The sequence below is a fragment of the Oncorhynchus tshawytscha genome, linkage group LG03 (assembly GCF_018296145.1).
Source record: "Oncorhynchus tshawytscha isolate Ot180627B linkage group LG03, Otsh_v2.0, whole genome shotgun sequence".
Lineage (NCBI taxonomy): Eukaryota > Metazoa > Chordata > Actinopteri > Salmoniformes > Salmonidae > Oncorhynchus > Oncorhynchus tshawytscha.
Window position 1 is genome coordinate 38,920,752 of NC_056431.1, and position 15,093 is coordinate 38,935,844.

Genomic DNA, 15,093 nt, shown 5'->3' on the forward strand with positions numbered 1-15,093 from the left:
GAGAAGAATGGGAGAAACTCCCCAAATACAAGTGTGCCAAGCTTGTAGCGTCATACCCAAGAAGACTCGAGGCTGTGATCACTGCCAAAGGTACTGTGTAAAGGGTCTGAATACAAGGTACTGAATGCAGACCCTTCAACAAGGTACTGAGTAAAGGGTCTGAATACTTATGTAAATGTCATATTTCATTTTTTTTTAAATATAGATTTGCAAAAATTTCTAGAAACCTGTTTTTGCTTTTTCATTATGTGGTATTGTGTGTAGATTGATGAGGGGGAAAACTATTTCATCAATTTTAGAATAAGGCTGAATCATAATAAAATGTGGAAAAAGTCAAGTGGGCTGAATACTTTCCGAATGCACTGTAAGTGTTAACTAGCTACAAAGTAGCCTATGCCTATCTTGCAGAATGATATCATGATTATTTGCCTGCACAGTTGAATTAAAGTGTAGCTTCACTCAAAAATCTAAATGTATGAAATTATGTGGTTTAAGAATTTTTGTGGACTTAGAACATAAAAATAATAATAAATGGTACTTTTTACCCCAATTTCATGATATCCAATTGGTTGTTACAGTATTGTACCAACTCCTGTACGGAGTTGCACGACCCAGCCAATCCACACTGTTTCTTGACACATGCTAGCTTAACCCGGAAGCCAGCCGCAACAAGGTGTCGGAGGAAACACTGTACAGCTGGCGACCAAAGTCAGCGTGCATGCACCCGGCCGCCACATGGAGTCGCTAGAGCACGATGGGACAAGGACATCCCGGCCAAACAAACCCGCTCCTAACCCAGACGACACTGGGACAATTGTGCATGGGTCTCCCGATCGCGGCCGGCTATGACACAGCCCGGGTTCAAACCCGGATCTGCAGTAACGCCGATGCAGTGCCTTAGACCGCTGCGCCACCCAGGGGGCCCCAATTTTCTTGTTATTCTATTAAAAGTGTTATTTGAGTGTGAAAACCTGAAACAAATTTGGGAAATCTGAAACCTGTGAACTTCTGACTCAGATGAAAGTCTCATTTATATATTTCAGTAGTAGCCCTCCTACTGTATTAGCCTACTTGCACAATATGGGAATTTTCATTTTAGGCCATTCAGAGATTTTGGACAAAATTAGAGCATGCCCCCTTCTACAGGCACCTCTACACCACTGCTCAAATGGCCTACTATTTAGGATGCAGGTATGGGCATTCGCACACGGCCAGTGTGTTAGAAATTCCCTGATTTGGCATTGAGTACAAATCCATTCACCAGTCCTTACAGTTTCACCGCAATATACTCACAGACACTACAAAAACAACATATATTCATAATAAGTATCATGAATATCAAAACGTTCCATTTGACAACATAATAAATCATGTATGATTGTCAATTGATTAAAGATACAGTTTAAACAGCTCGACACATCAAAATGAAAACAGTTAAATAAATAATTATAATAATAACAACATTTTTTTTCTTCTTCGATGATTAATAAATAAATAAACAAATGAAATAAATACATAAATTAATTAGGTTAAATTAACTTACGGGAAATTTGGGTGTCACACACAATGAACAACAGCTAATGGTTTCAAATGAACACACGGGCACTTCAGTATTACACTCAGAAAAAATAGTTTGACCAAGGTTCGTTCGGTCCCATGCCAGGCTGCTTCTGTCTCCTGTGAGAAATGCCATCCCCATGGGCTTAAGTCTGGCCCCGGTCCCCCATCCCCTGTAAAACAACAGGCAACTCCAGAAAAACACTGCCACTCCATTACCAATCGAATATTACCACATTCAAATATTAAAGGCTGTGAGGGGAGTGGCTAGCTGCAGAGAAAGGTGCATGAACTGATATGAAGTCTGCAGATGTCACTCAGCCCCTGATGTGATGTTGCCATTGAAACAAAGACAGAAGGGGGTTATAAATCCCCCGCCAGCAGCCCCCTGTCCAACGTACTTGGGTTGCTCCATCCTGAGTTAATCCCACTTTATCCATGAGAGCCGGGCTGTCAGATCTAGAGTGAGACGGGGGACAAAAGCAAGGCAAACATGAGTCTTTAAATACATTTTAATGATCGTTTAAGTCGCAGGTCCGAGCAAAGGGGTACACTCACTCCTCAATGCCCCCTCCGAATGGTTGAAGTGAAGCCCCACAGAATTGGTTAACTAAAGTAAATAGGCAACCATTGAGTGCAGTGACAATACTTGTGCTCTGGCAAAGGGAGCTTTTGTGCACCCACGCCAAAGAAAAAGACAGCTGGGGGGGGACGACGACACACACACAACAAACAAACAAAGCAAGCTGTTTAAGTGACACAAACTCAATTCAGAGCCAATGATCTTTGGAGTTGGCTGTCAACCATTAGCATATGCTCTCCCTCTCCTCGTGCTAATGTAATTTTAAACACTTGGTAGGATACGTCATCCTTCCTTGGGTTTATCCTGTGTGTTGTTTGCAATTTCGTGAATGGGGTTTGGTACTGTCCCAGGCCCAATTTGAAGTCACAAAACATATGGGCCATGCATGTAGTATTGGTTGTAAAACTATAATTCCAAGTATAGTAAAGTATACATTTACTGTAATTCCATCCATGTATAGTGGGTGGACATATTGCTGGAGTTTCTTCAGTACCACACTTAAAATAATAATTATTCGTTTTCGGACCAAATGTTACCTGGACCCAAAGAAATCTTGGCCCAAACTTAGCTCCAACTTGAGAAAATGTAGGCATCAATTCAGTCAATTTAAAAGTATGTTTTTGCTCAACTTGTCTCATAACTTATGTTCATTCAACTAGAAATTATTATTTGTGCGTAACTAAAAAAGGCTGTGCAACTGGTAACACATACACAGTGCTGTTAAAATACAATGTTTTCAGCGTGACATATATAACACTCGTTGACATTGTGCATGTTCATTTATACAGTACCATTATTCAACATGTCCTCACCTTGGGATTTAACTCACAACTTCTTGCTTCGTGGCATTACAATCTTCCTGCTATGTCATCGTGTCTGTGTCAGTTATTGATCTGGCTATTTGATTTACTTTGATTTGATTGACTTATTTTGGCCATTTCCGTTTAGTTTGTTTAGTTATCTAATATCGGTGGGGCATATTACTCTATTTTAATGTTACTCCTTAACAGTTTTCCTTGAGGGTACTTTTAACAGAGCTGAGGTCTACTTTGAAGTGCGAAGTTTAGCAATAAAGGTGAAAGCTGTCACTGACACAGATATGGTGGCATAGCAGGAAGATTGGAATGCTGTGAACCAACCGTTTGTGAGTTCAAATCCCAGGTGAGGGCATGTTGATCATTAATTGCTGTATAAATGAACATGCACTTTGTATGTTAAAAGCACTGTGTGTGTAATTAGCTCCACAGCCTTTTTTTGTTGTTGAGGAAAGATGGCCAAATACTACTTTCTAGTTGAATGAACATATGAGACAATTTGAGCAAACACATCATTTTAAATTGACAGATGTTTGGCTATGTTTTCTCATGTTGTAGGTAAGTTTGGGCTAGTTTAGGCCTTCTGTAGGATCTATTGCACCCGTTTCTATTTAGCCGTTCAATCTTTGAATGGAAGAGATTCCAAATGTAATTGTACAAGCAACGAATCAAATTGTGTATGACTGTAATCTCATTGCATAATCTAAAATGGTTCTATATATCGGTAATTAGGCAATTTGTATTATCTGCTCACCGCTTGTGTTCCAAATGGCATTGGTTTGATTCTTGTAACCATTCTTCATGCATTCGTCCACGTACGACTTGGGGTCGCAACCGGAAATCAGTATCTCTCTCAGGAGGGCAATGTAGGCAATGGCCAATCTCAGTGTATCAATCTTAGACAGGCGCTTCTCATAGGGAAATGTTGGCACGTGGCACCTTAGCTCTTCGAAAGCAGAATTGATACTCAGCATCCTCTTCCTCTCCCGGATGTTAGCGGCGTGTCGCTGGATCTTGTACGGATGATGGGGCACGAACCGCCGCTGCCTGCGCTTGCTCATCTCGTGGGGCTCGTCCACAGAGGAGCTGTCCACTTCAGCACTGGCTCCAAGGCCGGGAGACTGCGAGTCCAGGTCGGTGAAGGTCATCTGTGCGTCAGGAAACATGGACTGGCCACCGAACGAGGACCAGGGCGAAAGCTGGCCCGTGACCGCGGTGCAGTCAAAGAGGAGAGTGTCCAACTGGGCCTGGAACTGGAAGTTAGGGTCCATCTGGCCCCAGAAGGCAAAGTCTGTAGTGCCATCTTGATCCAAGTCAAATAATATATCTTCCATTTTTTAAATCTTACTTTTCAATTTGATTCAACAAGCTGTGTTCACCCTGCAGGAGAAAACGTGTAGCCTGCTGCACAAAATAAGTTGTTGTTCAGACATCGGTGCCTAGTTCAAAATAAAGTGCTTGTGGGAACCGTCGGGTGTGCACTACCTGTCACCTGTAATCTCTGGACTGTGTGACACTCACAGTGACACATCTCAAGGATTAAATAGTTCCTGGATTTCCATGTCTGGCGGCAGGGGGTTCACGCATTTTCTAAAGGCTGAAAAGGACCTCATTAGGAAACATGCCCCCTCCTAATAGATCACTCATTGCCTATTAAAAAGCGGAGTTGGAGATACAAAGGAATCAGTTGATCTTGCAATTATAAACTTCCCTCAAATTGTTCCCTATACAACGAGCAAAGAGTATCCTAATATCTACAAAGAAAATGACTATTTTACATTCGTTCCTTGAGAGGGCTCTTTCTCAGTTTTGCCCCGCGTGTAGCACTTGCTCAACCGGGTGGCATCTGAATAGAATAGCTTTATAATTAGTACTCAGCTCGCGCCACACAATACTGTCAGAAACGTATGATAGCACTCTTAATTATCAAACCACATAGCCCCCCGGATGTAATGTTCATTAATGTTGATAGGCCTACAAAACAAGCAATGTAAGACACATTTTTTTTGTTAGTTGAAGTTGGTACAGATGAAATTTTAAATACAGATTTAACATTTTAAATGCAGATGGAATTTTAAATGTAAGGATCTTTCGTAGCCCATATTTTAGAAAAACTGAATTTTGTGTCATGCAAGTCAGTCTCTATATTATTTGCATGCATCAACTTGGCTATTGCATTTTGTTTGTTATTTTGCATGTCTAAAATAATTGCTATTCGAAAACAACAATTAAAGCAAGTTGAAACAACACTTCTTATTCATTCGTACGGGATTATTTTGGTCTGCTAAAACAAGTTGATTCGCATATTATATGATTTGTATTAGGCCTATGACGGATGATATGGCATCTAATTATGCTAAATGTAATGATATGTTGTGTCTGCCGCCTATTTACTAAATCATGTTTATATTTCCTAACATAAGGTTTTGATGTTACCAGCCTTCAACCATGCTTGTTGAAATGGGAGTGTTTGACATTGCAAACACAGAAATCAAGCCTGCTGTCTCTTTTAGTGGTTAGAGTACCAAGACACATCCTCTAGCGATTTTTGAATTTTTACTGTTGAAAAGCGATATCCCAAGAATAAATAGGCCTACAGTAAAGTAAACACGCTAAAGTTTAGCGAAAAATACTGTTTTTTGTTGTTTTTAGACACACCTGATCATTTCAAAGAGTGGGGCATTCAAGGAGTTGGTTTGATGTGAATCTGTGATGTCTTCAGCCTTCCCCTTGCTTAAGGAACAATTGAGGAGCAATAGAGTACAAAAAAAATTAAAAAGGCCCACACACTTTCTTGTGCTACTGTATGTCATAACATACCTGGACCACCTATTGAGATGTGCCTTTTGTTAAGTAAATCAGTTGTTAAATGAGGGGAAAAAAGGAGCCCGGAGTGCCACTTTAAGCATATCATGAACTGTAAACTCAAAGGCATTTTTCACTCAAATACTTCAAGCAAGTTTAACTCAAAGTCAATGAAAAGTCATTATTACTTCAAACGTGCCACTGACTCAAAACTTAATGAGAAGTCAAATCACAAAAAATGTTTTAAGTTATCATAACAAATTCACTTCTTTTTTTTTAGCAACATGCTCTTGCTGCGGGTAGATTTTTTGGGAATTGTTTTTATCTGTGTCTTTGCATGTACGTTGAGTGATTGATTGATTCATCTTATGCAACACAAAGATAAATAGCATACAGTTTTATAAACTTCTCCAATCATTTAGTAAGATTTTTTTTTTCTTCACCCTTTACTGAAATGGCTTTTCCAATATAAATGGCTTAGGTCGTCTCCTCACATTGTTCCTAGGCCTGGTAGTCATTATGAATGCAGGTTGTGGGTGAATACTGTCAACTGTTGGATAGCCTCACTCTGGCTGGATTCCAATAGGAATTACACATCACTTTGCAAGCCAGCATAATGTGACTTGCCGGTAGGGTTGCAAAATTCTGGTAAATTTCCCTAGTTTCCACACATCCCTTTTAGAAGATTCTTGGAAACCCGTTAAACCAGGATTTTGTGTATATCTGGGTATGTTGGGAAAGTTACCAGAATTTTCCAACACTACCTGCAAGTCACACTATGCTGGCTCACTAACAAATACAGTCATGGGTGGTAACTCTACAATTCTCTCGAAAAGGCAAGGCTCACTGGGAAATTATGTCGGAGGCGTGGATTTGTGGGGGCGTTACTCAAAATGTTCAAGCTGATACAACTTAAATCTGGACCCCCTATGGGGTAACAGTGAGTATATCGGTTTGAGTAATGACTAGAAAGTCACTTTAAGTAACTGCGCTCAGATGTATTGACGTGCACATATTTGGCAAATTAGCATGCCAAAAGGATATGGACATGATACAAATATACAAATATCGATGGATTCCCCCCCCTCACAAACATGTTTAATTGATTTTTATATTTTGTCTTTTTCTATGCTTACTTCAACGTTGGGGGAAAAAAGAAAAACAACATTTATTTCTCAATGATCGAATTACAATATTACATTTAACAAGTTATTAATGAACTGACTACTTCAATCCCACTTGGCAGAGACATCAGTTCAACATCTAGTTTTGATTTACATTTGGTTGACGTTTCACCTAACGTGGTTGCAATGTGAAATCAAGAAAACATGTCATCTTGTCATTGGGTTTAAGATAACATGTGAGTTAAAAAAAAAAAATGAAATTCCCTAACATTGATTACTTTTTGTCAAATCCATTCAGTTTTCCACGTTGATTTAACGTCATCACGTTGAAACTTTTGGTTGAAATGATGTGGAAACAGTGGGATGTTTGTTATTTCCTACAAGGTGCGTTTCAAAGTAAAACGACTTGATTAATGAGTGCTTTTCTATTGAGCTCAGCGTCTTGTTTTTACACAGTTAAAAGCTCATAAAAAGGTTTTATAGTCAGAAACGCTTGCGTAATTTTGGAAATGCGGGGTAAGTATATATGACTAAAGTTTTGGCGTCAAGTCAACATTCCTTTCCTCTCTTGTTGTGCCTCTGACGTAGGCTATTAACCTATTGTCACCAGCATAGGCCTACATACGACCTACAGGCTATAGCCCTAATGTAGGCTACCTAACATAGCCATAGGCCTAACCATCTTTTCCTTATGAAACGCTCATTTTATAAATCATATTTTAATATATTTGTAATAGTGGAAGAGAAATCTGGATTATTTTCCAAAAGTACAGTTCTGTTGAATTCTGTCCTCAGTCAGAAATGGTCTTTTAATTAGCCTACTGAGGCGCTACACACAGTAGACTTCCTTTCCACCGCCAGACAGGGAGGATTAGAAAGCCAAGCCATGTATTATCTTGGCAAAACAGCATAGGATTTCGATTGCAAACATACTTATTCAAATGAATCAAGGTGTTATGGTGAAAACTGAGAACTATGAATAATTTCCGCTGCTCTTGACCTGAAGCACAGCCCAGCGAGTGAGGGCTTGTCAGAACCTTCTGCCAGACAGACGTAGGTCGTGCGCAGCTGACGGGCCAGGTTTGGATTGCAGTGAAGGACACGGCTGTCAAATACAGGACTTGCTCTATGCGGCTAACAATATGTATTCAAATAAAGCCACGGTCTGCTTTCAGTTGTTTTTCATTTTCATTGCCCGCAAATGGCAAAGATTCACTGTCACCTGTTGGCGAAGGATGATGCCTTTAAGGTCTGTCTAGTTTGTCTGAACAACACTAACGATAACAGGCCCATGGTTGGGGAGTAACTGATTACAAAAAAATACTAAATTCAGAAAAGATGTATGCGGGAAAAAAACATTAGGACACCTTTCTGTTTTCTCAATGACATTCAATTCAGCATTGAATAAAGACGCAAGTTTAAGTTTGTTCCACGTGAGTGAATCTGACCACAAGTTTTCTTCTAAATGCCTCTAAGGGAAAAGTAATCCAAAAATAACTGGAAGTAATCAGATTAGGCCTACATTGCTACATTTTGGGTAACCCAAACATTACGTTACTGACTGCAATTTTTGACAGGTAACTAATAACTGTAACTGATTACATTTATAAAGTAACCTACCCAACCCTGAACAGTCCAGATAGAGGGACATGAAACAAAACTAAATCAAACATTCACTAAAGTAGTGCACTGGGTCTTTACTAGCAGACCGATATACAGTAGATGTCTGTAGTGCTGGCAAACATTTTATTTTTTTCATCTCTGCTTTGGCAAAAAAGGTTGTTGTATAGTTAAGGATAGTATCTTGCAGGGTTCAATAGTTGGAATTGTAAGAGTTGTTGCCATGTCCCTTTCTCGGCGATTGTCAATTTAATGGAATCTAGAAAGAACAAAACCCTGTCCTCAAAAATGTACATTGGTAGAGCATGGCGCTTGTAATGCTAGGGTTGTGGGTTAGATTCCCGCAGGGGACCAGTACGAAAAAGTATGAAAATGTATGCACTCACTACTATAAGTTGTTCTGGAGAAGAGTGTCTACGTAAAGCTTAACAAAGAGCAGTGATACTAGCGAGAGCCGTGTGTGGGTTTATTCTGTTTTCTCATCTTAAGAATGTCTACTGAAATGGAAAAGGAATGAATAGACCATTTCAGTTCTCACATAGAAACAAGTTCCATTTGCAAAGTAATTCAATAAACTGGAAAACATATATCAAGCAAGTATTTTAATATTCCACAACTGTTTTGATGTTACAAATGCTGGTTAACACTAAAATACATGTAGGAAACAAACAACAAAAATGATGCATCCCCCCTCAGCAAAAAAAAAAATCCCAGCACCCCACCCCCCAAACTACTTCCCGTGGCTATAAATGTTGCCATTTTATAAGGATCTTACTGCATTTGCCAAGTAGGGCGGGTCAGGCACATCCGAATTCGCCAGACTTTTAGGCAGGCTGGAAAGTAGAAAACGTATTGGAACCGGTGCATAAACACATCTGGCTGCAATTAGTGGCTGGTTTTGAAGTTGTCTCGACTTGGGAGTTATTTTGAAGAAAACAAGGAACTTAATGAAAACGGTGAATTAGAAACACAGCCTCTCAATATCGATTCCCACCACAGCTGTTCTTTCATGTTCCTTGGAGTAATGTGCATTTTAATCAATGACAAGATTATTGGGTTTTGTGTAATTATGTAATTTCCTATTGTTTATTACTGACTTGTCAATTTACCGACCAGAGTAAAGTTTGTTCAAATGGAGTGCAAGGCAACAAGACACACATTTGGGCGCATACACATACTGTACATGTACATACACAGCAGATTCTCCAGTGTTAAATCAACACTGAAAGTGTGGTCCCATATACACAGTGTAACAGTGCTAAAAAAATTTTTTGAAACTTCTTAAAGCATTGTTGGTTAAGGGCGTGTAAGTAAGCGTTTCACTGTAAGCTGTACACCTGTTGTATTCGGCACATGTGACAAATACATTTTGATTTGATTTGAAAGCCTAGTTTTACCCCACATTCTTAGAAATAATAGTACGATGTTGTTCTCTGGGTATACAGAAGCAAAATAATGCACATAATGTACCTTCAGAGGTACACATAATGATCTCACATGGTACTGTTCGGTACCTTTTCAGGGTACATGTGCAGATAATCTAGCGTAATGGGACATTTTTGTACCCAATATTTTGAATATAAAAGGCACAATCATCACACTCACTCTCGATGCACGGTTAAGGTACATTTCAATTTCTCAGGGTATAAACATATTTTGTGTACCCTACTCTTGATGGTACTGATCTTTACCCTTGCGTAGCAGAAAAGGGAAGGTCATCACCCGGCATATGAAATCCGATAGAATTTTTGTTGTTACTGCAGAACTGCCTTCTTAAACACGTGCACTTTCATGTACCTTAATTACAAACTTGAATGGGATCCTTAAATATGAACACAAATGTTAAATTCTGGGCGTAGTGTAGGAGACAGCATTGTGCTATATAAGGAGAAAGACAGGATCCTTCCTGGCTAGCCATGATTAGCTGATATAATGGATGGGTTGACTATGCTGATGGTTCGCCATGTGTTTAACATGTGAATCCTTAATTTTACTGTAGTGGGCTGAATCATGGTCACGCACATGGTTATGGGCTTAAAAAAAGAAGACACCTGTGCCATGTTAGATATAGAGTTGAAATGTATTTCATTTTGAGTTTACATCCCATTACACTTTATATACATCTCAGAAGACTGAAATATAACAAAACTGTTTGACAGTTTTTTTAACAAATTTTCGGCATAAAAAATAACACATCTTTATTCATTCTGAAAAATATGAATAACATTCCACCCATGAGGCCAAACAGGGCACCTTTGGTCATTGACTGCAGGAAAGGACGACAGAGATGAATGGGTATGGGTTAAGAGGGTCCTAGTGATGCTGAATGGATGCAAACAAAGAAGAGCACTCTAGCGCTCAACAAAATCTTTCAAGGGCAATTTCTCCAACATGTCTCCTAAGTGGGATAACAAAAGTTTATACATTTTTAAAGCAGCATAACTTTCCATGCTTCCTCAAATCAGTGTATGAAATACCATTCTAGAGCACAGAATCTGATTTTGTTTTACAAAAGGCCCAATTGGGATGGGCCATCACATATTATCTTGATTAAAGATGTCAAACAGTATTTGGTTTGTATTTTTGCCATGATATGTTAGGCTGCTCCCTTCCATTCTCTAGTGTTTGATCTAATGCATTCTGAGAAATGTATTTTCTCCCTAATATTTATCAACATTTAAGTGAATTATGAATTATTATCCATAAACTACAAAATTATTAGGAGGAGTTTTAAAAATGAAATGTTTAAAGAACATGTTAAACATATTATTGGTGACATTTACATCTGTCAAAATAAACATGTAAGGACAGACACTGGACACGAGAAGCAAGTACAGGGACTGAACATTTAATGAAACAAACTGACATATAACAAAACAAGAACAGTGTCTGGACAGGGGGAACAAACATTGCAACAATAATGCTGACATGGGGAACCAACTGAGGAACAGACAGATATAGAGGGGCAATCAACAAAGTGAAGGAGTCGAGGTGAGTCCAATGAGCGCTGATGCGCGTAATGATGGTGACAGGTGTGTGTAATGATGGGCAGTCTGGTGCCCTCGAGCACGAGAGAGGGGGAGCGGGAGCAGGCGTGACAGCATAAGGATGTATGGAATAAATGACCCATTTGAATGTCAATTAATTTTATTGAATTCAATTACAATTTTAATTCAAATATCTGTGTTTTTGCATGTACATGCATTGACAAAGATAAATAACATATATTTTTCTAATCTAATCCAATCAATTAGTTAGATTATTTGCACCTGTTACGGAAATGGTTGTTCCAATTTAAATGCCTTAGGGCCACACAAAGTTTCAAACCCTTGCAGTCATTCTGAATGCAAGTTGCAGGTGAATAAAAAATCCAACTGTTTTAAAAAAGTATTTACCCCCTTGACATTTTTCCTATTTTATTGCCTTACAAGCCTGGAATTAAAATAGATTTTTGGGGAGTTTGTATAATGTGATTTGCACAACATGCCTACCACTTTGAAGATGCAACATATTTTTTTATTGTGAAACAAACCAGAAATAAGGCAAAAAACCCCAGAAAACTTGAGTGTGCATAACTATTCACCCCCCAAAGTCAATACTTTGTAGAGCCACCTTTCGCAGCAATTACAGCTGCAAGTCTCTTGGGGTATGACTCTATAAACTTGGCACATCTAGCCACTGGGATTTTTGCCCATTCTTCAAGGCAAAACTGCTTCAGCTGCTTCAAGTTGGATGGGTTCCGCTGGTGTACAGCAATAATCAAATCAAATGTATTTATATAGCCCTTCGTACATCAGCTGATATCTCAAAGTGCTGTACAGAAACCCAGCCTAAAACCCCAAACAGCAAGCAAGGCAGGTGTAGAAGCACGGTGGCTAGGAAAAACTCCCTAGAAAGGCCAAAACCTAGGAAGAAATATTTATGTCATACCACAGATTCTGAATTGGATTGAGGTTTGGGCTTTGACTAGGCCATTCCAAGACATTTAAATGTTTCCCCTTAAACCCCTCAAGTGTTGCTTTAGCAGTATACTTAGGATCATTGTCCTGCTGAAAGGTGAACCTCTGTCCCAGTCTCAAATCTCTGGAAGACTGAAACAGGTCTCCCTCAAGAATTTCCCTGTATTTAGCGCAATCCATCATTCCTTCAGTTCTGACCAGTTTCCCACTCCCTGCCTACGAAAAACATCCCCACAGCATGATGCTGCCATCACCATGCTTCACTGGATGTTGTTCTCGGGGTGATGAGAGGTGTTGGGTTTGCACCAGACATAGCGTTTGCTTTGATGGCCAAAAAGCTACATTGTTGTCTCATCTGACCAGAGTACCTTTGGGGAGTCTCCCACATGCCTTTTGGCGAACACCAAACGTGTTTGCTTCTTTTTTTCTTGCTTAGTGGTGTTGCCGACTCTGGGGCCTTTCAGAAAATATGTATATACTGAGATCATGTGACACTTTGAATGCACACATGTGGACTTTATTTAACTAATTATGTGACTTCTGAAGGTAATTGGTTGCACCTGATCTTATTTAGGGGCTTCATAGCAAAGGGGGTAAATACATATGCTCGCACCACTTTTCCGTTATTAATTTTTTATAATTTTTTGAGACAAGTAATATTTTCATGTCACTTCACCAATTTGGACTATTTTGTGTATGTCCATTACATACACAAAATCCAAATGAAAATCCATTTAAATTACAGGTTGTAATGCAGAAAAATAGGAAAAATGCCAAGGGGGGTGAATACTTGTGCAAGACACTGTATATCCTAACTCTGGATGGATTACAATATGAATTACACATCACTTTGCAAGCCAGCATAATGAGACTTGCAGGCAGGTTTCTGGTAACTTTCACAAAATTCCCACAGTTGGAAGATTCCTGTAAACGGTAGGGAATAAGCAGGAAATCGTGAATCCTTCAACCAGAATTTCTGGAAAATCTGGGCGTTTGAGGAAAGTTGATGTAATTTTCCAACCCTACTTGCAGGCCTGATGTGACCTGTAAACAATGAGTTTTGGCCACTGTATTAGGGGAAAGCTAGGCCTCACAATCAGGCTATTTGAGTTATGTAATATATTGTCATAAAGAGTAAAATGTTAACGATAACATTCACCTAGTAACTCATTTGGTGAAGGCCATAGGATTTAAAATCAATAAATATGTCACGCCCTGGTCTTAGTATTTTGTGTTTATATAATTATTTGGTCAGGCCAGGGTGTGACATGGGGTTATTTTGTGTTGTGTTGTGGTATTGGGGGTTTTAGTAGGTATTGGGATTGTGGCTGAGTAGGGGTGTCTAGCATAGTCTATGGCTGCCTGAGGTTCTCAATCAGAGTCTGGTGATTCTCGTTGTCTCTGATTGGGATCCATATTTAGGTAGCCTGGGTTTCACTGTGTGTTTGTGGGTGATTGTTCCTGTCTCTGTGTTAGTTGTCACCAGACAGGCTGTATAGGTTTTCACATTCCGTTTGTTGTTTTTTTTGTATTGTTCGTATTCGTATTCGTATTCGTATTCGTATTCGTATTCATTAAAGATGTATCGTACTAACCACGCTGCATTTTGGTCCGACTCTCCTTCGACGGAAGAAAGCCGTAACAGAATCACCCACCACACCCGGACCAAGCAGCGTGGTGACAGGCAGCGACAGCAGAAGCAGCGAAAGGAGGAATGGACATGGGAAGACGTTTTGGATGGCAAAGGTTGTTACACTTGGGAGGAGATACTGGCTGGAAGAGATCGCCTCCCATGGGAACAGGTGGAGGCACTTAGGAGAGCAGAGGCAGCCGGAGATAGGAGCCGACGATACGAGGGAACACGGTTGGCAAGGAAACCCGAAAGTCAGCCCCAAAAATTTCTTGGGGGGGGCTCGGGGAGAGTGTGGCAGAGTCAGGGTTCAGACCTGAGCCAACTCCCCTGTTTATCGTGAGGAGCAGCGATCAAAGGACTTCTGGACTTGGGAGGAAATATTGGACGGAAAAGGACCCTGGGCACAGCCTGGTGAATATCGACGCCCCAAAGAAGAACTGGAGGCGGTGAAAGCGGAGAGGCGCTGGTATGAAGAGGCAGCACGGCGACGCAGATGGAAGCCCGAGAGTCAGCCCCAAAAATGTATTGGGGGCTCACAGGGAGTATGGCTACGCCAGGTAAGAGACCTGCGCTAACTTCCTGTGCTTACCGGGGGGCTAAAGAGAACGGGCAGGCACCGTGTTATGCTGTGGAGCGCACGGTGTCTCCAGTGCGGGTGCATAGCCCGGTGCGGTACATACCAGGCCGGGCTAGAGTGGGCATCGAGCCAGGTAAGGTTGGGCAGGCTCGGTGCTCAAGAGCTCCAGTGCGCCTGCACGGTCCGGTCTATCCAGTGCCACCTCCACACACCAGTCCTCCGGTGGCAGCTCCCCGCACCAGGCTTCCTGTGCATGTCCTCTACCCAGTGCCAGCACCACGCACCAGGCCTTCAGTGCGCCTCGCCTGTTCAGCGCTGCCAGAGCCTTTCTCATCTCCAGCGCTGCCGGAGTCTCCCGCCTGTCTAGCGCTATCAGAGCCTTTCTCCTCTCTAGCGCTGCCGGAGCCTCCCGGCTGTTCA

The 15,093-nt window shown here is 40.7% G+C and overlaps 1 protein-coding gene across 1 annotated transcript; it reads right to left on the minus strand.

Annotated features, from left to right (window-relative positions):
- Positions 1-357: 357 nt before the first annotated feature.
- On the minus strand, positions 358-4,491 carry LOC112245481 (transcription factor 21-like). The gene is made up of 2 exons (XM_024413604.2): positions 3,710-4,491; positions 358-2,016 (listed from the first exon to the last, which is right to left on the minus strand). The coding sequence occupies exons 1-2, from the start codon at positions 4,287-4,289 to the stop codon at positions 1,979-1,981; spliced, it is 618 nt and encodes a 205-aa protein (XP_024269372.1). The 5' UTR covers positions 4,290-4,491; the 3' UTR covers positions 358-1,978.
- Between the last annotated feature and the right edge of the window lie 10,602 nt (positions 4,492-15,093).